Source organism: Equus caballus, chromosome 16, assembly GCF_041296265.1.
Source record: "Equus caballus isolate H_3958 breed thoroughbred chromosome 16, TB-T2T, whole genome shotgun sequence".
In the NCBI taxonomy this organism is placed as follows: Eukaryota; Metazoa; Chordata; class Mammalia; order Perissodactyla; family Equidae; genus Equus; species Equus caballus.
The window spans coordinates 77,773,213-77,794,756 of NC_091699.1; the positions used below are offsets into that span (position 1 = coordinate 77,773,213).

The following is a 21,544-nucleotide window of genomic DNA, read 5'->3' on the forward strand; positions in this document are numbered from 1 at the left end:
GTCTTCAGTAAATTTGCAGGATATGTATCCCAGGATATTTGCATCCTATGATATACATATTTCTCCACTTACTGGCAACAGGGAGAGAACACTGACTTGGCAAAGTGCTTAGTTTGGGAGCTTAGGTTTTCTCCACAATCATCTGCTTCTCTTACTCTGATTCTTCTGTATACTGTCCATCCCCATCCAGTTTCTGTTCAGGGAGATTATGGAATCCTTTTTCTAGGAAATCATAAGGAATAATACCATCCTCTTGACCACAAAGGAAAAGAGTGTCAGAGTTGACCATGTGAAAAGCTAAACCCCCTTTTCATTGAAGAGCCCTGTGAAGTCAAATGCAAGCAGAAAAATGGGAAAAAATATATGCGATATAAGCAGTGGACCCAAGCAAAGGACCTAACTTCCTTTCTCTATCATGTTGAAATATATAAAATTATTGCTACTCAGTCATTTTCATCAGCAAACACAGATATTTCATATTTGCTAAATATAAAAAACTCTTAGACTGAAAATGGGCAAAACACCTGAATGGACAATTCAGAGAAGAAAAAATACAAATGAACAGTAAACCCGTAAAAATGTTCGACCTCACAAGAAGACAAAGAATGCAATTTAAAATAAGATACTCTTTTTATTTCTCAAATTGGAAGTATTTTTTAAATGACAAAAAAATGCGTATCCAAACGTGGGAAATGTATAAAAGTACACATTGCTGGTAGGAATGTCAATCGGTACAACCTTCCTGAAGAGCAATTGGATAATGCATACAAGGCCACAATTACAGAGCTTTATAGAGGGCTGGGTTGGACAGAAGATGCACAGGTATATCTACAAGTGCACTCATCAAAAGGGATGTTGGCAGAAGAAATCATGAGACATCTCTAGTAGACCAGATGATATTGCTCTAAATTTCTTGACAGAAAAAAAATAGATGTTCCTGAGATACTAAGTGAAAGAAGATGGAGAATAGAATATATCCTGAGCTCCAAGTTTTATAAAATAAGTTGAAACAAATTATATATATATCTACTCAAACATATATATGATGAATGAAGGGTAATTTTAAGTTTTTGTTTTCTAATAGTTTCCATGAAAATATATTACTTTTGTACACATGCTTATATAGTACATAATTAATATATATTGTATATTATATATATAGATAGTTTTAGGTATGTGTGTATATGTGTATGTATATGTGTGTGTGTATACATATATATATATATATATATATATAGTTTCAGAATAGCTCAGTGTATTAGTTAGATGTAAGTTCAGTACAGTGTGACCTCAGTGCTCAATAGCAGTGACAAACGTATTTCTCAAATCAAAACCTGGAAGTAGCCCGTCCAGTGTTGATACGGAGCTCCTCGCTGAACACAGGGATGCAGGCTCTTGATATTTTCTTGTTCTGCCATGGGGGCGAGGGTGCTCTGTTTCCCAAATCTCCTCCTGATCTAAGATGTCTGTCAGGCTTCAGTCATCAGGAAAGGAAAGGAGAAGGATACTTTTTCGAAGTTGTACCTACCATTTTTCTTATTCTATTATCCAGAACTTAGCAAGATGGCCACCCCCCTGGGAAATGTAGCCTTTGTCCTACGCAGCCATATGCCCAGCCAGAGACTGGGGTTCTAGCACTTTAGAACAATGGGAGAATGGATACTGGGGAGCAAGCAGAGGTCTCTGCCACACTCAGGCAGGAGTTGGAGAAGGCCACTGCTTGAATTTCTCAGAGGAGGTGGTTTTTCATGTTGAAGCACTCAAGTGGAAAACATGCCTCTGCCCATGTAAACTAACGACGTCTTCTTTTCTCTCCAAAATAATTTCCCTTCCAGCTTGTTCAACAGGTAAGTAATATTTCTTATTCAGTCAAATCTTCACCTGTTTAGAGGCGTTACAGAAAGTCTTAAATCTGTGTATCCATTGTGTCAAGGTATTTCCAAATGTCCAGCGTTCCCCACTGAAGTGGTCTTTGCCTTGGACATGTCAAATGATGTCTCCCAGTTGGATTTTGAGAGGATGAGAGACATTTTATTATCTCTGTTGATGAAGATGGAAATAAGTGAGAGTAACTGCCCAACAGGTGCCCGAGTGTCCATTGTTTCGTACAACACCAAAACAGATTACCTGATTCGCTTCTCAGACTACAAGAGGAAGCCTGCGCTCCTGCAAGCGGTCAGGAAAATCCCCCTGGAAGTGTCATCTGGCAGCAGGAAACTTGGGGACGCCATGAGGTTTGTAGCAAGACACGTATTCAAACGTGCGCGCTCAGGCCTGCTCACGAGGAATGTGGCTGTGTTCTTCCAGGCGGGCTGGGCCCGTGATACAGATTCCATCAGTACTGCCACACTGGAGCTCAGTGCACTGGACATCATCCCTGCAGTCATCGCCTTCACAGAGGAGCACAACCTCCCAGATACTCTGCTGGTATGCGGGGGAACCGCTGGTGGGCAGGGACACGGGGGGCGGGGGTTAGTGCCTGGTTCTTACTCCCCCATCAGGGACCACATGAGGAATGAGAGCTGTGCAGGGGAAGAATTCCCCAGAGACTGATGTGCATGCATGAGGGAGTACGTGTCTCTTTATGGACTCTGCTACCAGTGCCGCTACTAGTACTGACTTGGCCGTTCTTGAGCACTTATTCTGTGCTGTGTGCCTCATAAGCATTATCTTATTTAATTACCCCCCAGACTCAATAAGGTACGTGTCATTGTATATCTCCAATTCAGAGATAAGAAAACTGAGGCTTAGAGAAGTTAAGTATACCACTGAAAGTCAAATGTCTAGTTAGTGGCAGACCAATGTTATCAGCCTTCAGAATCTATGCTTAACCACTATGTTAAATTGTATCATGAGGGTCCATAGAATGTAGTTTGCCTTCTTTTTTTTTTTTCACTTGGGGCGTAAAATACATGCCCATATAAGAAAGCAGGTGAAGGGCATTGATTTTAAGTGTATAGCTGGATGGATTTTTATATATGTTTAAACCCCTGTGACCAAGATGTGCTTCAACATATTGAGCACTCTGGGCGTCCTGTAAGTTTTCCTCGTGTCCCTTCCCAAACCACACAGTCCCCAGAGTGTGGCTTCCATCACAATCAAATCATTTGCTCTCTTCTGAACCTTCATATCAGTTGAATCCTATAGCACGTACTCTGTTGTGTTTGGCTTCTCTCACTGCACATAATGTCTATTCTTGTTCAACCATGTTGTGTACATGGGTAACTTGTTCTTTTTTACTGCTGTTCTGAAGTATTTGAGTGTGTGTATTCGCCACAATTTCTCCAGACTTTACTTTTCTAACTGAAACTCATGTAGCACATTCTCATGGAATATCTGGGATGATTTATCAAAATGAAGGGCAATTCTCTATTTAAGAGATTCCAGGATGCTTATGAATGTCAGGTTGAGCCATGTGACATTGCCAATATTCAACTGTTTTGACAGGAAAAAAATGGAAATGTCATATGGTTCAACCTAATAGCTAATTAACTTAGCTGTGCTAGACCGTTTAATTTTCCCTTAAGGTTGAGTACACGATAGAAGTTGTAGGTGACAGATTTGTTGACACAGCTGTGAATATGCTTCTAACAATCAATAGGTAAAACTGTGATAGCTTGCAAACAGTTGGGAACGATGCGCTAAATATCTTGGGTTCTGAGAACAAAGTTAAAATGCAGTGGATAAGTAAGTGCCTGGTTCACTGCTCCATCCCTCTCGCCTAGAGGGATGTCCGACAGGGATGGGCTGGTGAGAGGCAGCTCTCAATAACTTCCTGAATGGATCAATAAACTCAGAGTATTAACAAATAACAGTTTAAATTAGAGATGTAGCTTTTATCTTTGGCTCTTTTATGAATAATGAGGTGTCTCTGGAAAAAAATCTCTTCATCTTTCTGAGTCTCATTTTGCTCAGCTCTAAAAGGGAGAGAGGGTCACAACTACATGTTATCTAGGCTCCCTTTGGGGTGTAATTATCTATTTTCAAAAAGGCATTTTCCCTAACATTTGGAGAGTGTTACTCAGGGTACAGTTACATCGGCACAAATGCTCATCAGCTCTGCTCTCTGAGAGGGGATCCTGGGTAGACAGCGAGCTGATGATCCTTTGTCAAGAGTTTCTTGCCCTCTAAGCTGCCTTATGTTCCAAATGAAAGGATGTAATGGTGCGTGAAAAGAACTTGCCAGCTTACATATACTTGGACCTCAGTTCTGTCATTTCTATCCACTCTCCTCTCCATTTCTTGGACATATTCTTGCCCAGGATGCCTGGAGACACCTCTGTGCCTTAAATTTAACAGTGTAGAAAGGATGTTAAATGGTGCTTTCCAGATCAAATGTAATGAATGACCTCATTTCTGGTGACACTGGCAAGGAGAGAAACCATAGAAACAACAACCCCCTCCTCAGGGTCTTTCAGAAAATCCTAATTTCTTCACAGCTGGGCATATTGCAGCCCTTAGCATCCTCCACTCTGTGCTGTATCCTTATGGGAATCCAGGCAGGAGAGTGGGAATATCCTACAAGGCTCCTTCTGAATTATCTACCTGAGGGCTCTCTTTGACCGTCCATAGGCTTTGTCTTTCATCTCTATATTATTTTATTTTCAGAACAACACCTGTATGCTGCTTCTGGAAAAATGATGGTGGTTCAATTTGAAATGATTATATATAAACAGTTGCCCTAACTTCTCAGTCCATTTAAACATGCTCAGAGGCTGTGGGGCATAATGAAAAGATTTTTAAGCCATCCATTGAGTCATATTAGCCCTAAATAAAACAGTTATAGCATTTGGACTATTTGCGCCTAATCTCATTGTTAAGAACTGTCCAGTTGCCTTGTGTCTCAAAACAGAAGACTTTATTTGCCCATTTTTTAAAATGAAAAAGCTGAGAATTACAGGGAAAATGCAATTTGTGTGTCGGGTTTCAAATTTCATTTTTCTTTTCTTTTTTGGTTTTTTTTTACCATTGATACACTTTATTAGAAATTTTAATTTGGTTGTGGAGTTCACTAATCAGTAAATAAATGGTCAATGTTTAACAATTTAAAAATAATTCTGTAATTGCACTGAAATGTTCAGTAATATCTTGTTGCATACTCTGAGCATTGCTTAAAAGAACATTTATTCAGACGAGAAAATTACTGGGTGGTATAAAATATCTAGAACAATAACATGAACTTTGTGAATTCTTTTCTTTTTCAGATTTCATTTTTATTTATAAACAGTCTAGCACATGTTCCCTTGAAATAATCCCTAGGAAAGTAACTCACGTTTATGGATCCAGGCACTGTTCTGAGATCTTCCCACTTATTGATTCATTTAATCCTTACAAAATCCCAGTGACAAAACTATTATTATGGGCCCATTTTTAAGTTGATGAAACTGAGACACAGAGAAGTCAAACAACTTGCTCAAGGTCTGGAATTCCCATTAGCAATGAGATTTTGAATTCAAAATTCAAAAATAGGAAAAGAAGAGTTTAGAAGTTTTTTCTTTCCATGTATTCATTTTATCTTTATAATAATACTATGAGATAAACCTATGAACTGGCTCTATTTCTGTTTCTGTGTATTGCTCTTGAAAAAAAAAATCCAAAGAATGGAATGTTGGCTATCATGGAGACAGAACAACAACAACAACAACAACAACAAACTTATGAAAGCATTAAGAGGAAGGCCAAAGGGATTTTTTGGGTAATTTTCAATTTTGGCATAAAATTAGAAAAGTTCCAGGAGGACATTCTTTCTTTTGAAGAAACTGTTGAGTTGCCCAGATAGGCCCTTTCTGAGGCCAAGGATGACCCGCCGTGGAGGTTTTGTGGGCTGCTGTTTTCCATTAGATTGTTACTCTCCTAGGGCCAGGATCAACAACCGAGGGAAGGAATTAGGCAAAGAGGCTTCAAACTCTGGCTTTGTCCACTTTGTAATCTGGACATGTTACTTGACAGTGGGGCCTCAATTTATTCAGCTGTAAAATGAGGATAAACTCACAAGTTTGTTGTGAGAATTTTAAGAAAGAGTTCCTACGGGGACATCTGGCACTTCCCGTGTGTATACTCAGTGTAGGCCATTATCATCACCGTCTTCACCAGGTCTTTAAGAGTGCCCCTTTGTCCAGTAACTATTTATTAAATTGGATAACTTCCTTTTAGTGAGGGCCTATGAAGTTCCAACCACCACGCGACGTACTTTTCATGCTTTGACAGCTTAACTTCTCACTACTTAAAATGTGGTCCTGGGACCAGCAGCATCAGCATCGCCCAGCTTTGTGAGAAATGCCGGATCTCAAGCTCCACCCCTGATCTAATCAATCAGGCTCTGCATTTTTAACAGGTTCCCCAGATGGTCTGCATGAACGGTAAAGTTTGAGGAGTGTTGGTCTGATCCTCATAACTATCCTACAGGTTAATAATAATAATCTACGTTTCCCAGATGAGGTAAAGGAAGGTCAGAGGTGGAACAACTTGTTCTAAACTACATAGTCCTGGAATTTGCACTCCGCTATGTCAGGTTCCCAAGTCCCACTCTGCCACCTGACACCTCAATCCAGTGCTGGACGCTAATGGTTGCTGGGGAGTCCAGGAGGAGTCAGTTGGTTCTCGGAGGGACAGTGCCAGCTGGCAGGAGCCAAAACTGGACTCAGCTCCTGGAGGCAGTCACAAGTTGCATGACAACTCTCTCCTTCTGCCTCCTTCCCCTACTTTTTTCAGTTTTCCCTTCTTGTTCCCCAAACCCTTACCTCAACTGGATGCCAGATGGTTTCTAACTCTCCCTCCTTAGGGTCCAGTTAGCTCTTCCTCTGTCCAAGGCAAATCATCCTCCCAGCTTTGGCTTCCTTCCCCTCTACTCCCATCTGGCCAAGCCAAGAGCCTCCCCCAACCCAGTTCCAGGAACAAACACTGTCTCATGGCCTCTGGCAGCTTAGAACAGCAGCTGAGGACCTATGGGGCCCTCCAGCTCCTGGTTTGTGGGGAGTCCTTTAATACTGGTGGCTGAGGTTTGAGGGTTGTCTATATCCTTTGAGAAAATATCTGTCTATTCAACAAAAGGGGTTGTTGATGCAAATCCCCATGCTGCATCCTCGTCCCCTCCATACACTCCTGTTGTGAGTACATAGCTAGTTCTAACAGACCACAACTGGACATTCAGGAATGAAGTTGGTTGAGGAAATCGCCAGAAGTGCTGATTTAAACTACAGTAAAGTTCTGAGCCTCCAGCAGATCGCTGGGCTTGTGTGTAAGGTCCTTGGGTTTGAAATTGCCTTCTCTAGCACTGAGGGGAGTTTGCAGGATTCAAAGGGCCCGTTTTCTCCTCGCCTTCTGCTGGATTCCCTCCCACACTCTCTTTCTGCTTGAGCTTTCTCAGGCTTTGTCTTGTCCACCTTGTTAGTGACTAGGACCATGCTGGCAAGTCCACAGTCAAAGTAATTAAATGATAATTAAGAACAACTAGGTACAGATGCATCTACGCTGAATCATAATTCCCTGTGGGGTTCCGCTGTGGTTTTGTGTACTTGTTGCCACGATATTATTTTTGCAAGGACAGTGAAAATTTTCAGCTTGATCACAGAATTATTCTTCCTAAGAAAAGTTTTAAAAAGATGCAAGTTTTGTAGCTCTTCCAGTTCAGTTGAATTTGGTAATTTTCCAACAAGCAGAACAACAGATGGAAGAGTTACATCCTCTGAGCTGCTCAGAGTACAAAAGGTAACACAGTGTCCTGAACAAGAGGCAAATCCAGAAGGCAGTACCTCAGGGCCAGGCTGTGCTCAAACAGAAAGAAAACTCAGAGGCATTGACTCCTACATAAAACTCCATCACTGAGGCAGCTGAGGCCAGCGGCTTGTTCAAGGTCACTCGGCTAATTATGGCAGTTCAAGATTAGGACTCGGATTCTGACACCTAATCCGTTTGTGCTGCCTAGAACTTTCCCCATGAACCATTCCTTTGTACAAACTTAGGGGAACGTTTGAATTATTTCAAGTCTTCCATATTATCTTAAAAATTCATGCAAGTTCTGCATTTTGTAACACACTTCATCTACGTTTCCTGTGATTTAAAAATAGCGCACACGAATTTAGCATTTCTCCACAACTCTTGGTGATATTGAAGCTCCTAGGGTTAGCCCAGTCTCCTCATATCTCCTGGAACACTGCTGTGAATCCAAATTGTCTCATGTGATTTCCAATAAAGCTATCGATGTAACGTATCCATGCCTACGCTGTTCTGTTCTCTCTAATCGTTGATGATTAGTTAGGTCCCTTTGTTTGGTCAATACTCAGATATGATGACCACGTGCAGTAGATCTGCACTCATTCTTCATGTCGACCTCCTCCATCTGGAAAGGAGTTCCAGGGTTTCAGATGTGCTTTGTAGCTGCACATCAGAAGTGGGTGTCCTCTAATCTCTGGGCAGGGGGGCATTGAGAAGAATTCTATAGATAACCACTGCCTACCTCGGGGCCTTTGTACATGCTGTTCCTCCACACTATAACATTTTTCCCTGCATCTTTGCCACGTACATATCCTACTCATTCTCTCAAATGTGCCAGATGCCATTCTCTTCATCAGGTTCCCTCTATCCCTTCCCCTTGAAATGAATCTCCTCTTCCTGTGTTCCTGAAACATATTATCGGACCTCTTTCTTTCTCGAAAATTGCTTTCTCGAAAATGGACAATTCACATGGCTTCTTAAGACTTTCAGGCAGTAGCTGTTTAATCAGTCTTGGTCGATTTGAATTTCTAAGTCAGGAAAAAGCATAATTTAAGGTTGCCTTTGCCATGTGAAGAACGAGAGAGAAGAAAGTTTTGCCTTTCTTCTCAGGAGACTTAGGAACCTTCCCATGGTTTTTTTTCTATCCTTCCACTTAGGTTTATGCTCTTTGAAGGTGTGGCTGTGTCATTTTTGTAGCTCCACATGGCTTCTTAAGACTTTCAGGTAGTAGCTGTTTAATCAGCCTTGGTCGATTTGAATTTCTAGGTCAGGAAAAAGCATAATTTAAGGTTGCCTTTGCCATGTGAAGAACGAGAGAGAAGAAAGTTTTGCCTTTCTTATCAGGAGACTTAGGAACCTTCCCATGGTTTTTTTTGTATGTGTTGCATTAGTTCAACTAATGTAATTAGTAGAATTAGTTACAAAAGTTCAACTCTATATATCTTTCCTCACGAGGGTTTTTCCTTCAAGTAAGCTCACTGTGAGAGACAAGGTTTGGGATACGCTGCAGTCCCAAGCAGAAAGGGTGAAGGGCCCCATAAGGAATATGTGTTACAGAAAATTCTTTTCCAAAGTAACCCTTGCCTATCTATCTCCCTGAGGGCTAGCACAACATCTGCGGGTCCCCAGCACCTTGTTACCAAAGGACGGTCCAGAGCCTGCTTGGTCCTGGCCACAGGGATGAAGGAGGAGGAGCTGACCCTCAATGGGGCCCTGTCCTACATGCTTTGGTGAGAGCAAAGAGATGGATGTGACTAAGCTAGGATAGCCACCTCTTTGCAAACCACACCTCATGTCCTGAGAGAAATAATTGGAAAGCATTCCTAATTTCATCATGAGGTGGAAATCCTGCAAATAGTATTAGTCCCTGTATTAGTCTTGGAAGGTTAACTGTGAAAGCACTCATGTCCCAGTCTCAATGGCTTAACACAGTAGGTCTTATTTCTGCCATCTCTCACAAGTGAATGTGGGTCCTTGGGGGTGTGTGTGGACCGGAGGAGAGTTTTGCTACATGCAGCCATTTCAGGACCTGGGCTGCTTCTTTCAGTGGCCCCATCATACCCTAGGGCCTCAAAACCTTTCTCTGGATCCTCTACATCTGGCTGGCGGATGAGGGCCGAGGGAGCCGTGCAGTATAGTTTATGAACTGGAAATGGCACATATCTCTTCCACCTCCATGCCATTGGCTAGACCCCAGCATATGGTCCCAATTAACTGCAAGGGAGGGTGGGAAATGTAGTCTACTTTTAGCCCTAGGAAGAAGAGGGAATGGGTTTATTGATTATCTAACCAGTTGTCACATGGACCTTTTCGGATTTCTTATTGCTATTATTACTATTTGATATCAGTTATTAAATTGGAAAGGTTAAGTGAAGGAGATAAACAGATTTGCCATCCCTACAAAGCTTTCCCCGATTCCTCCTTACTCTTGCCTTCTGGTTTTGATAAGTCCTAGCTCTGAACACCAGGAATACTCTAGAGGGACCTCCCTTATAGTATCTACCTCTTGCCATTCTAACGGTATACGACCTATACGACCACCTCCTTGAAGGGTCTGCCTGTTTGTGTTTAACTCCCACCACACCGCACCTTGTTTACTGTGGACAATCAGTAAAGATTTAAGAAACTTATCAATGATTGAACCCTCAACTCCCTTACCCTCATTCCAACTCAGCATGACGCTGGCTGAGTTTCACACATTGGGAGTGTGAAGACCCACAGCTCGTGTACCCACACCAATGCTAGTCCAACTTCCATATTAGAACTAAAGAACTAAATGACTATAAATAACTGTAACAGATAACGCTAAATTCTATATACATGTATAATTATATATATTCGTCTTTAAATAGCATACTAAGGTTTTTCTCATCTGAATTGGAAAAAGCATGAAAAACATGGCCTGAAATTTAATTCAGCTAATGATAAACTTGTGTATGTGTTCGGCTTAGATGGATGGAGCCAACAGATTTCACCTGTTTGTCTGGGAGACCAAGGGCCAGCAGGACGTGGGGCATGTGGCCCGCTGCACTCTCTGCTATGGTAAGCCTGGACAGCATTTCTGGCCAGACTAATGTCTTTAGAACAGGATGAATGAACTGGTGACCAGAGACCAGGTCTGCTCTGCAGACGTGTATTTGCAGTCTGGGAATCTGAGGATTTCCTATTAAGTCCAGATTTCCAATTTTTCTTAAGAAGTCAGAATAATCTTGAGAATCACAGACACTGCATTCCTTTGTGGCCACAGTCATGGCCACATGTGGCCACAGTCACAGCTGAGTTATGCCTGCCCCTTTTTAATGGGGGAAGTGTCTGCTAGTGCCCCACAGTCCCTTCCCCTCTCTATCGTCTTACCCCTGGCCTGCTCTGCTTACTTTCCTATCCTGCCAGGCTCCTATAGATGGCTGGGCTTGTGTTCCTTCCTCAGTGGCACCTTAGTGTGAAGAGTAGACTACTGAACTAAGGGTCAAGAGTCTTGGGTTATAGGCCTGGAACTGCCGTTGACCACCAGCAGGATACTGGCAAGTCATTCAAGGTCTCTGTGTCTCCAGCTTCCATCACTATATCCCACACCCCACACCAGCCTGTGCCAGAGAGAACTTTGTGCTGAAACCTGTGGATGCTCCATGTGAAGAGCTCTCGTCATCAAGCCCAGGCCAGACTGAGTCCTATAGGGGAAATCAAAAGGGGATTTAATTGTTCCCTCTACTTGATCCACACTAAGACCTAACACTGCCATGAGAGATTTGGTTCTGAGAACTTGCTCCAGTCAAATACAGTAAGTGCCATTTGTAGAGTGTGTTAGAGTTGATGAGCTGCTTTCCCATCCATCCTCTCATTTGGTGATGAGACACGTGCTCTCTCTGGGCCCCAGTTCCCTCTCCTGCAGAAGCATGAACACAGCTGCTGTTGACTGAGCTTGAGCTCTTACTATTCACCAGGCCTTGTTCCAAGCTTACATAGAACTCATTTTTTAATTAAACCTCACAAACAACCTCATAAGGTAGGTACTATTATTATCATTATCTCCATCTGACAGAAGAGGAAACTGAGGCACAGGGAAGGCTGAGTATTTGCCCAAGTTCACTCACCCAGTAAGAGGTAGAGCCTGCATTGAACCAGACGAGTGTCTGTGAACCTAGAGATTACGAAGCCATATGGCTTAGTGGTTAAAAACATTAAATGTGCAATCAGATCTTCTCGATTCTTTCTTCTGAAAAACGGGCACGCAGAGCGCCCATTGGCTTGCCTTGTCGACACAGTGCAGGCAGCGCTCAGCCCCAGCTCTCCTTAACGAGAGCCTGGAAACGTGTTTGCACAGAAAGGAAAGGGATGCGTTGTTTAACTCTGGCCTTTCCTCGTGCTTCCTCCCCAGACAAGTGCCGACCAGCCCCAGAGTGCAGGCTGGGCACTTCCGGGCCCCTGGCGGTGGACGTGGACGTGGCATTCGTGGTGGACAGCTCCCACGGCGTTGGGGCCGACGAGTACCGCGCCGCCTTGAGGCTAGTGGACGCTGTGCTCGACGACCTGGAGGTGGCTGTGCAGCCCAGCACGTCCCCCAGTGGGGCGCGCGCAGCCCTGGTGATGCACACCACTCCTGGCTTCCTGCCGGGCGCCGGGCGCCCCCCTGTGCTCGAGGGCTTCCACCTGACCTCCTACGGCCACCGGACACAGATGCAGAGGCATGTCCGCGAGGCGTTGGGCCGCCCCCTGAACGGAGCCCCTGCCCTGGGACATGCCCTGGAGTGGACGCTGGAGAAGGTGCTCTTGGCAGCCCCGGTGCCCAGGAGAGCGCGGGTCCTCTTCGCCATCGTGGCCAGCGAGACCAGCAGCTGGGACCGCGAGAAGCTAAAGACTCTGTCCCTGGAGGCCAAGTGCAAGGGCATCACTCTATTTGTGCTGGCCTTGGGCCCAGGCGTGGGGACCCGCGAGCTGGCCGACCTGTTCCACGTGGCCAGCCTCCCTTCAGAGCAGCACCTGCTGCGCCTTGAAGGAATCTCAGACCCAGAGGTGACCTACGCCCGCAGATTCACCCGGGCCTTCCTGAATCTCCTAAAACGTGAGCAGTCCCCAGCACTAGAGATGCCCTGGGTAGGGTGGGGATAGGAAATGTCAGAGCCTGGCATTTGGGTGAGTAGGTGCCCACTGCCCTTTCACTCTAGCTGAGGTGTGTGCAGCCTCACAGCCTCTGAGGAGCCCCCAGAGAGCATCCTGTTTCCTGAAAACCTTGAGCTGTCTTGTTCTGACACCATGCCAAGCGGTGGAACCTCTCATCGGGTGGCTGGGAGGCCTCGGGTTTCCACCTAACCTCTTGGTTTCCTCATTTACCAAAATGGGAATTACAATCTCTTTCCTTATTTGTGAAGCCTCTATTCAAATATGCACACGGAGGGGCTTTGAAAGCACCAGTACTGTACAAATGTAGGGCGTGGTTATTGTTATTACAACAGCCAGTGATCCAGACTCCAGAATCCAGGTGTATATATAACAGCGCTTCTCAAATTTTGACGTGTGCACGTAAATGTGGGTTCTGACTCCATAGATCTGAGTTGGAGCCTGAGATTCTGCGTTTTTAACAAGCTTCCACGTGATGCTGATGCTGCCAGTCTTCAGAGACTTGCCAGGAAGTGAGGGAGACAGGACAGAAGTCCCGGGTTTCCCATCTCAGGTTAGGTGGATGAAACCAACAGTGAAGATCAAGGGGCACGGTGACAGTGTGACCTGGGTGGAATTCCTCCCTGCCTCCTGTCCTAGTATCCTCACCTCCAATCAGAACTAGTTGAACTCCATTTAGGGGCAGCCAGTGCCACATCTGTATCCCTAGCATGATAATGGAGATTGCTGGGATTGGGGGCGGGCGGCCGTGTTATCCTGGTCACGCTTCCAGGAGATGGTCTTGGGCTTTGTCCAGAGGTGCATAATCCAAAACAGCTCATGCAGGGGGCCTTGTGACATGTGAGGCCTTGCCCTCCTTGCTTGTTAGTTTCTGGGTTTATAAGTGGATGTGACAGCCTGTTGGGAGCCTTGAGGGACGTCTCCCCCTTCCTCACTGAAGGAATAAAGGGAGTCTGATGGACGTCTCAGAAGTATTGACATAGCGTTCTGCCTCTCCAATTTAGTACAAAGACCAAAGAATTGCTTCTTGTCCTAGCTTTGCCACTACGTAGTGAGCTGTGTGATCCTAGAAAGGTCAGCGAACTACTCTGAACTTTAGATTCCTTGTCTTTGCAGGAGGTGGAGTAGAGAAGTGCAATAGGTGGCTGATGGCTTAGTGGTTTTTTGAGGGAGAAGCAGGCTGAAGGAATCACTTTTTAGTTTGTTGTAATTTCATTTTACTTTTTTTTTTTAAGATTGGCACCTGAGCTAACATCTGTTGCCAATCTTTTTTGTTTCTTCTTCTCCCCAAAGCCCCCCAGTACATAGTTGTATATTCTAGTTGTAGGTCCTTCTGGTTGTGCCGTGTGGGATGCCATCATAGCATGGCCTGATGAGCGGTGCTAGGTCCAGGCCCAGGATCCAAACTTGTGAAACCTTGGGCCGCCGAAGCAGAATGCCCAAACTTAACCACTCAGCCACAGGGCCGACCCCTTATTTTACTTTATTTTTATGTTTCACGATGTTAGGTTGCATTTTATGTTTTGTTATATCCTTTTATGTCTTGATTTTATTTTATAGTATTTATATGATAGGTTGCATTTTATGTTTTTATTTTGTTTTTGATTTTATTTGCTTTTATTTTTGTATTTATTTTATGCTTCTTTACATCTTTTTGATTTTATGTCAATGGATTTTTTTTGGTTTTAAGTTTTATTTGAGTTTGTATTTACTCTGTGAGGATTTTTGTTTAGTTTTATTGTATATTTTGCTTTATTTTATGTCTTTTAAATTTTATATCTTAATGGATATTTTATTTTTATGCTTTATTTTAATTTATTTTATTTTTGAGTTTTGTATTATTTTATGCTTGATTTGATTTGATTCTTTAATTTTATTTTTAGGTGGAACAAACCAGTACCCACCCCCAGAGCTCACTGAAGAATGTGGGGGCCCGAAACGAGGGGACACTCGGAGGCGAGGAATTACACCTCTCAAGAGGTAGGCCAAGGGCAGAGCTGAGGTTGTCCCATGGCTCTGCCTCCTGCAGGAGACTGTCTCCCCAAAGAAAGGTCACAAGCAATGCCAGTCCTTGACCCGACCCAAACCATTGGGGTAGGCTGCTCCTGTGTTTGACAACTCTGATATGGTTTGATTTTTCTTTTCTTGTTTTTTAATGTTAAGAGTAATACAGGACCGATATAAAAAATGCAAAGAGCACATAAGTGTATAAAAGCAAAAAATGAAAATTTTCTGTTCTGCCACATCCCCCCATCCTCTCATCCCATGCCCCAAAGGTAAAATTGATAATGCTAAGCATGTTATTCTGAGGTTTGTCCAAACACCTCTGCAAACCCAGGAAAATAGCTAAGGCAACAAGTGAAGCCATCAGGAAATACCCAAACCTAGAGCTTACTGAGCCCAGCAGTGTGAACTGGGAATCCAGCTCTCACCCCAGGGTTTGGTTATGCAGTCTGACATGGGTTGTTTCCGTACAGGGTGCCCGCGCGCCAGTTTGGCATGTCTGGCTTTGCTGATGACTTGGAAGCACTTGAAGCCACAGACTTTTTTCTAGAGGAAAGTAGAAAAGCCACAATGCCATCTATGATGCAGCAAGAAGCACTGGAAAATTATGAAAAGAGTGGAGATGCCGCTGAAGAAAATAAATCAGAAATGCCTGCAAAACCAAAAGAAACTGGAAAAAAAATAAATTCAGACACTGCCTACGGTAAGAACCAAACTACTTCTTATTCTTTAGGTTGAATTCACTTTTTAAAATTTTTATTTAAAAAAAAATTGCTGTGCACTGTGTTAGCGTGCATGTTTTGGCTTTTAATACACTTTCATTCCAAATGTACAGTTTCGTGTATGCAGCTAAAGAAATTAGGAAAACACACAAAGGCTCCCTTTCATCTGACCATAACACTGGGGCTGAATGGAGGCTATTTCTGGGAGTATTGGGGAGGCGCACCCTATGAAGTGTCTGTGCTTCGTTGTGGAGAGGCAATGATCTATTGCAGAAATAGCAAACATACTCCTGACCTTGAGGGAAAATGCACTGGCTTGTAGAGGCTCCTTCCTCCATGAGTGGCCACATGCGTTCTGACCATGTTTAAGGAACATTTGGATCCATCTAAAACAACTGTAGCATCAGTTTTGGATGACAGCATGTAGTGATGCAAATGCCCTGTTACCTCTTCCATGGGATCAATAAATTAAGCAAAACAGTAAACACAGAAAGAGATTTGGGAGGATTTAACTCTGAAGTTTTTAAAAGGAGGGAAAAGATAGCTGAAAGAGATTCTAACAAGTGGTGTGGTCAGTCCTGCTTAGACTAAATGAGAGAGAATTGCCCAGAGGTTTTGAATGTGTGAAGGTTTTAAATGCTCTCCATCTGGGGCTGCCAGCAAGGTGGCCATGGGAAGTTGTTTAATCTTTCTGTGCCTCGGCTTTCTGATCTATAAAGTGGGGATAATGCAAATATCTACCTCACACGGTTGTTTTGAGAATAAAACTTGATAATTCACGTGTTTGGTGCATACTAAGCATACAATATAAGTTAGCTGTTAAGATGTTGATGTTATGTCCTGCTTTTTAGCAAACACGTGTCCAAAGGAAATAACAAAACCAGATAGCCAGAGGAATAGGCACTCCCAGCACAGACAGTAACGTTTCCTCTCCTTAGAGTAAAAGTTAAGCATGGAAGAACTTATCTTGTTGATTATTATATTTTCAGTGTATAATATCCTTAGGTAATGTTACTAAGGCAGTGATTTTCAGTCTTGGCTGTAAATTAGAATCGCCTGGGAATCTTTAAAAATTCTCAGTGCCTTGACCTCACCCCAGACAGATTCAACCATCATCTTTGGGGCTGGGACTTCCCCCAGTGAGTCCATGAACAGTCAAGAGTGAGGACCGCTGCTCGGAGGCATCTCTCCCCACAAAGTTAAGGTGAAGAGATGGAGGAGAGCTGATCAAATCCATCTAATCTGACCCTATTCACAGACAAAAACTGAGGCCTGAAGATTCCCACAGTGTCCCACCTGCTCTGTAACGTGGCTCCGGCCAGTCCCTCTCCCATCGCATTCCAGGGCCGCTCTAAACTTCCCCACGTCCTCTAGCTCCTTCCTCCGTGTCTCTTCCTCTAGCAGATGCCCTTATGTTTTTTCTTTCAAAAGAAAGAAAGGCGGCCAGCTCCACCCTCCTCCAACATCCTATATTGCTGCACACCCGCTCTTCCTGCCCTCCAGTCAGAGAAAAGAGCTGGCCCTTGTCTTCGAAGGTGTTCTGAACTGCCAAGAAAGACCAAAGGGCTCTTTCACACCTCACTGACTTGAGCTCCTTGAGACACGGCCTCTGTTGACCGCTACCTTCTTCTTCAAACACTCTCCTCCTCTCTTGGCTTCAGAGACAGCATTCTTATCTTGTTCTTTTACTTCTGCCCAGTCCCTCTCTGTGGGCTCCTCTTTCCAGGTCCATCCTCATAGGGGGATCCTTATGGAACCTGAAGTTTACACAATTTAGGGGGCCTTCTTTTAATTTTATGAAAGAATATAAAATTATTAAAATTAAGTACAAAAGTGAATATTTAGAAGAGGCTCATGCAAATGAGGATCCCTGAAACTTGGGCTTCATTCATTTCCTGGTAGGCGTGCAATGCCTTCCCCAAGGTCCTTTCTTCAGTCCTCTAAGCACTGCACACACTACTGGGGCAAGCTTTCCTACTGTAACTTCAGCTGTCCCCTTTGTACCGATGACTCCAAATTAGTATCTTCCACCTTTAACTCTCTCTTGAGCTGCAGACCGGTATATTCAACTACCCTCCAGATTGCACCATTGCACGTGCCCACAGTCATCTCAGCAAACTCAGGTAAAGAAACTGGACTCGTCTTTCCCATTCGAACCTTCTCCTCCTTTGTTCCTTTACTGGAATAAAACACCATTGGCCAGGAGTAGAAAGCCAACACCAAACATCACTCTAGTTGTTCTCCTCTCCTCACCTCCCACCTCCAGCTGGTGACCAGATCTTGGTGTGACTTCCTCCTCAGCATCTCTCAGATCCATCCTCTTTCCCCACGTCTTCCCTCTTAATACCTTGGCTTTCCTGTGAGTGTAATTGCAGTGCTCTCCAGCTAGTCTCATTTCTTTCAATTTGTCCTCCTGCCAATTCCTTCTGAACACCAAATTAATTTTCTTCTAAAATGCAAATATGGTCGTGTCATTTCTCTTCTTCTATAGTTCCCCATTGTTTATCTGATAACGTCTGGGTGCCGCGGTAGGGCACACAGGCCTCCGTGATTACAGCCCTGAGTGGGCCTCTGGACCTCACTGGCTGCTGCTTCCCTCCGTAGGCCTTTTGTGCTGTTTGCAGTTGCCTCTCAGGCCCTGTTATTCATCCCAAGTCTCCCTGCCATTGCTCACCCTTGCCTGCCCGTCCCCGTCCCCTCTCTCCACAGTGTCCACCTGGACCACATCTACTCATCTTTTACTACTCAGGTCAAGTTCCACTTCTCCTTAGAGTCCTTTCTGGCCCCCGGGTAGTATCAAATTTTTATGGCCTCCTTTGTGTCCCTGTATCTTAGCCCGAATTCTGCCATAGCACCTGCAACTTTTTATTGCACCTACTTGTGAAGAATTAGTTGAGTGTCATGTCTCTTCACAGAAGCGAGGCTGATCTTGGTATATTTTCAATTTCAGTGTTATCTCTAAAGCACACAGATCTATTTTTTGGTTTCTCCTCCAAGTAGGGCTACAATATAAGACATAAATACCAGAAGACAGAACCAGTGTAGGCAAAATTGCCATTTCGTTGTGGCTACTCTTCATACCTCCCCAACTCCATGTTTTCTCTCTCCCTTTTCTTGCCTTAATTCCTGGATTCCATGGACTTATTTGAGTAAAATTGACTGTGCTGCAGGGTTCTTCCAAGAAAGCAAAAGTTAATACTCATGGGAAAAATAATGCTAATGTAAAATTGGGGGCTAGCAATAATTGCTTGGGTGAAAACTGACTGGCCCCCCAATGCCATATCATTGTGATAAAAGAAAAATTAAGACTCTGAGGTTTCCTGGGAGTTATATTACAAAGAATACCTTAGAGATAATTAGTTTAAAGCATTGAGGATTTACTCACCTATAGCTGTGCTGATCAACCACTAGCCACATTGGCTATTTAAATTTAAATAATTTGAAATTAAATAAAACTAAAAATTCAGTTCCTTAGTTGCAATAGCCACATTTTAAATACCCAGTGGCCACACAGGCAGTGGCTACTGTATTAAACAGTGCAGATATGGAACAGTTCCCTCATCGCAGAAAGTTCTGGACAGCGCTGCTCCAGAAGAGTAAACTAGGGGAAGCAGCCCCTGATTGTCTCCCAGACTAGAGGCAAGGGTGGGGCTTCTAAAGACAACAGCTGTGACGTCTCACTAGGAAAGTGAATGATCTGTTTGGACAAGTCCTTGGCTTGTCAGGTTGAAATCAGTTCGTAATGGTAGGGGTTGGTGCCCCCTGATTACTGAGGCCCAAATCCATCTGTTGAACCTACAAAGTATGGTCAAAAGTTCACAACTGGAGTGTTTTTCTGTTGACTCTGACAAGTTTTTGGAGAAGCATTTGCTCTGGTTTCTTCTGGGCCCTCGCTGCTTGCTGTCTTACATCTTCCAGAGTCAGTCATGCCATAGGCCAAGGCATAGGACAATTTCCATGATCAACTCTTTACCCCACTAACAGTGCGTCTCACTCTCTTGGGTCCAGTACATCTGGTCACTCCTTCAAGAAAACTGATCTGTGCTAATTATACTAATGAGAGGTTAGTAGGCAGCTTCCCAGGAGCAGACCATGAATTTTAACTGTTGCTTTCTGAAGACATTTCATTTGCAGAGGCTTGGAAGGCCCAGGGAAATGAGCTGGAGGCTGCCGTTATTCTGCACTGTAGGGCTGACCTGAGATGGGAATATTTTCTGTGATATAAGGGTGCCCAGAGAAATCCCCTCCCTAGAAGGCAGAGGTTACATACCTGGGAAAGTTAATGTCTGATTTAAAATTCAAGGCATCCCAGATCCTGCTCTCTTGTAACGTGTTGACTCTCAATGCTATTTTTCATTTTCCAGGAACACCATGTTTTTTTTTTACTAGATATCTTAACTTGTCAGGTTACAGTAAATAATAAACAAGCTGGATTTGCTTCGGCCGTTAAAAGGCTGGATGGCTTAGACGAGGGATTGAGATGATTTGAAAAAAGAAGGAAATAAGCATAATAAGCAAGTGAGGAGATCTCAGTATCAGAAAGCTCTATTCATTCATTCATTCGCTCACTCACTTATACATTGTCTGGTGTATCTGCCATATGCCATGTACTGTGCGAAAGAATAGCTCTAACTGTCTTGTACCTTTCACATGTGTTATGTGACACCTTACAACAACTTTGTGATGTAGGTTTTTAAAAAAATATTGCTTTTATAGTTGAGGAAATCGAGGCTCAGAGAGGTTAGGTTATTTGCTCAAGGTCACAGAGCCGGTTGGTGGTGAGGCTAGATCTGTGACTACAAACCATTGCTCCTTTCCTGTCATGGTCGGGCACGAAATTCAGCTGTCTCTCTATTTGTTTTGTTGCAGGTCCTTGTTCTCTGGATCCAGTCGAAGGCGAGTGCCAGGATTATGTCCTGAAGTGGTACTATGACAAGGAAGAGCGGGCTTGCCAACAGTTCTGGTATGGCAGCTGTGGGGGCAATGCCAACCGGTTTGAAACCAAGGAAGAATGCGAGGCTCACTGTGTCCCCAAACCCCTGTAGAGTCAGCCGAGCCTCATTACTGCTGCCTCTGTTGTAATAGCTGATGAAACCGAGATGACCTTTCCTGACACAGGGCCACACTGCTCATGAGTGATGACACCCGCTCTATAATCTCAGGGGTCGGATTCCTAACCTCCTGAATTTTTCCTGCCAGCCAGGGCTTAGGCCAGATGATTTGTGATGAGAAGGACTGCATTCTACTAGTTACAGAAAGTAACCAAAACTTTTTTGAAAGTCATTTAAATGATTTAGAACTGAGTGAAAAAGAAACTTGAACTTGACCTATAAGATTACTTTAAAACTTCTTTTGGCTATGTAGCAACAGAAAAATCAATGTAAGCAATGAATAAAAACTATTTTGGAAATGAGTTTAAACTTGATTTCTTTTTTAACGCTAGAGAACCCGAAAGTATTAGTCAAAGCGGAGGTCTGGAAAAAGGGACGTCTAATGTGAAATTTCATCCTTACGACTTTGTGTCAGAATAAAGGCATTGCTGATGAAATCATTTGGTGTGACACTGCTTGTGATACCTGCTCACTGAAGTCTTTGTGACATAACAGTTGATGGAGAGGAAACAGCAGTGACTTTGCCATGGGACCGATCCTTTGTCATCAATTTCAGTGACTCTTGTCCTTCAAAACTTGGTGACTAAACAATTAAGGCTGGTGTCGTCGATGCAAAGATGAAGCGAATGGTCTAGGTTCATCTTGGGTGAAAATAATTGTGAGAATAATTGTGATCTTGCAGGATCTTCCTCTAGTTCACAGCTTGATTCTCCAGGCCTCTGAACTTGGGCCCAGCTTCAGGACAGAACTGGGCATTGTGTGGAATTCTAGAGCTGCTGGTATTGAGGGTGCCGGGCATGGGGCCTCTGCAGGACCATGTGTTAGTCTGCTTGGACTGCCATCATAGAATACACACACTGGTGGCTTAACCAACAGAAA

The 21,544-nt window shown here is 43.7% G+C and overlaps 1 protein-coding gene across 1 annotated transcript in view; it reads left to right on the forward strand.

Moving 5' to 3' along the window:
* Positions 1 to 21,092, forward strand: part of LOC100064145 (collagen alpha-4(VI) chain) — a 103,676-nt gene extending 82,584 nt beyond the window's left edge. The window contains exons 32-38 of the mRNA XM_070239069.1: positions 1,836 to 1,847; positions 1,934 to 2,427; positions 10,665 to 10,755; positions 12,089 to 12,772; positions 14,712 to 14,808; positions 15,306 to 15,535; positions 20,424 to 21,092. Coding sequence (XP_070095170.1) covers positions 1,836 to 1,847; positions 1,934 to 2,427; positions 10,665 to 10,755; positions 12,089 to 12,772; positions 14,712 to 14,808; positions 15,306 to 15,535; positions 20,424 to 20,599 — 1,784 coding nt within the window. The 3' untranslated portion in view covers positions 20,600 to 21,092. The remainder of the gene's footprint in view (positions 1 to 1,835; positions 1,848 to 1,933; positions 2,428 to 10,664; positions 10,756 to 12,088; positions 12,773 to 14,711; positions 14,809 to 15,305; positions 15,536 to 20,423) is intronic.
* Positions 21,093 to 21,544: the final 452 nt, after the last annotated feature.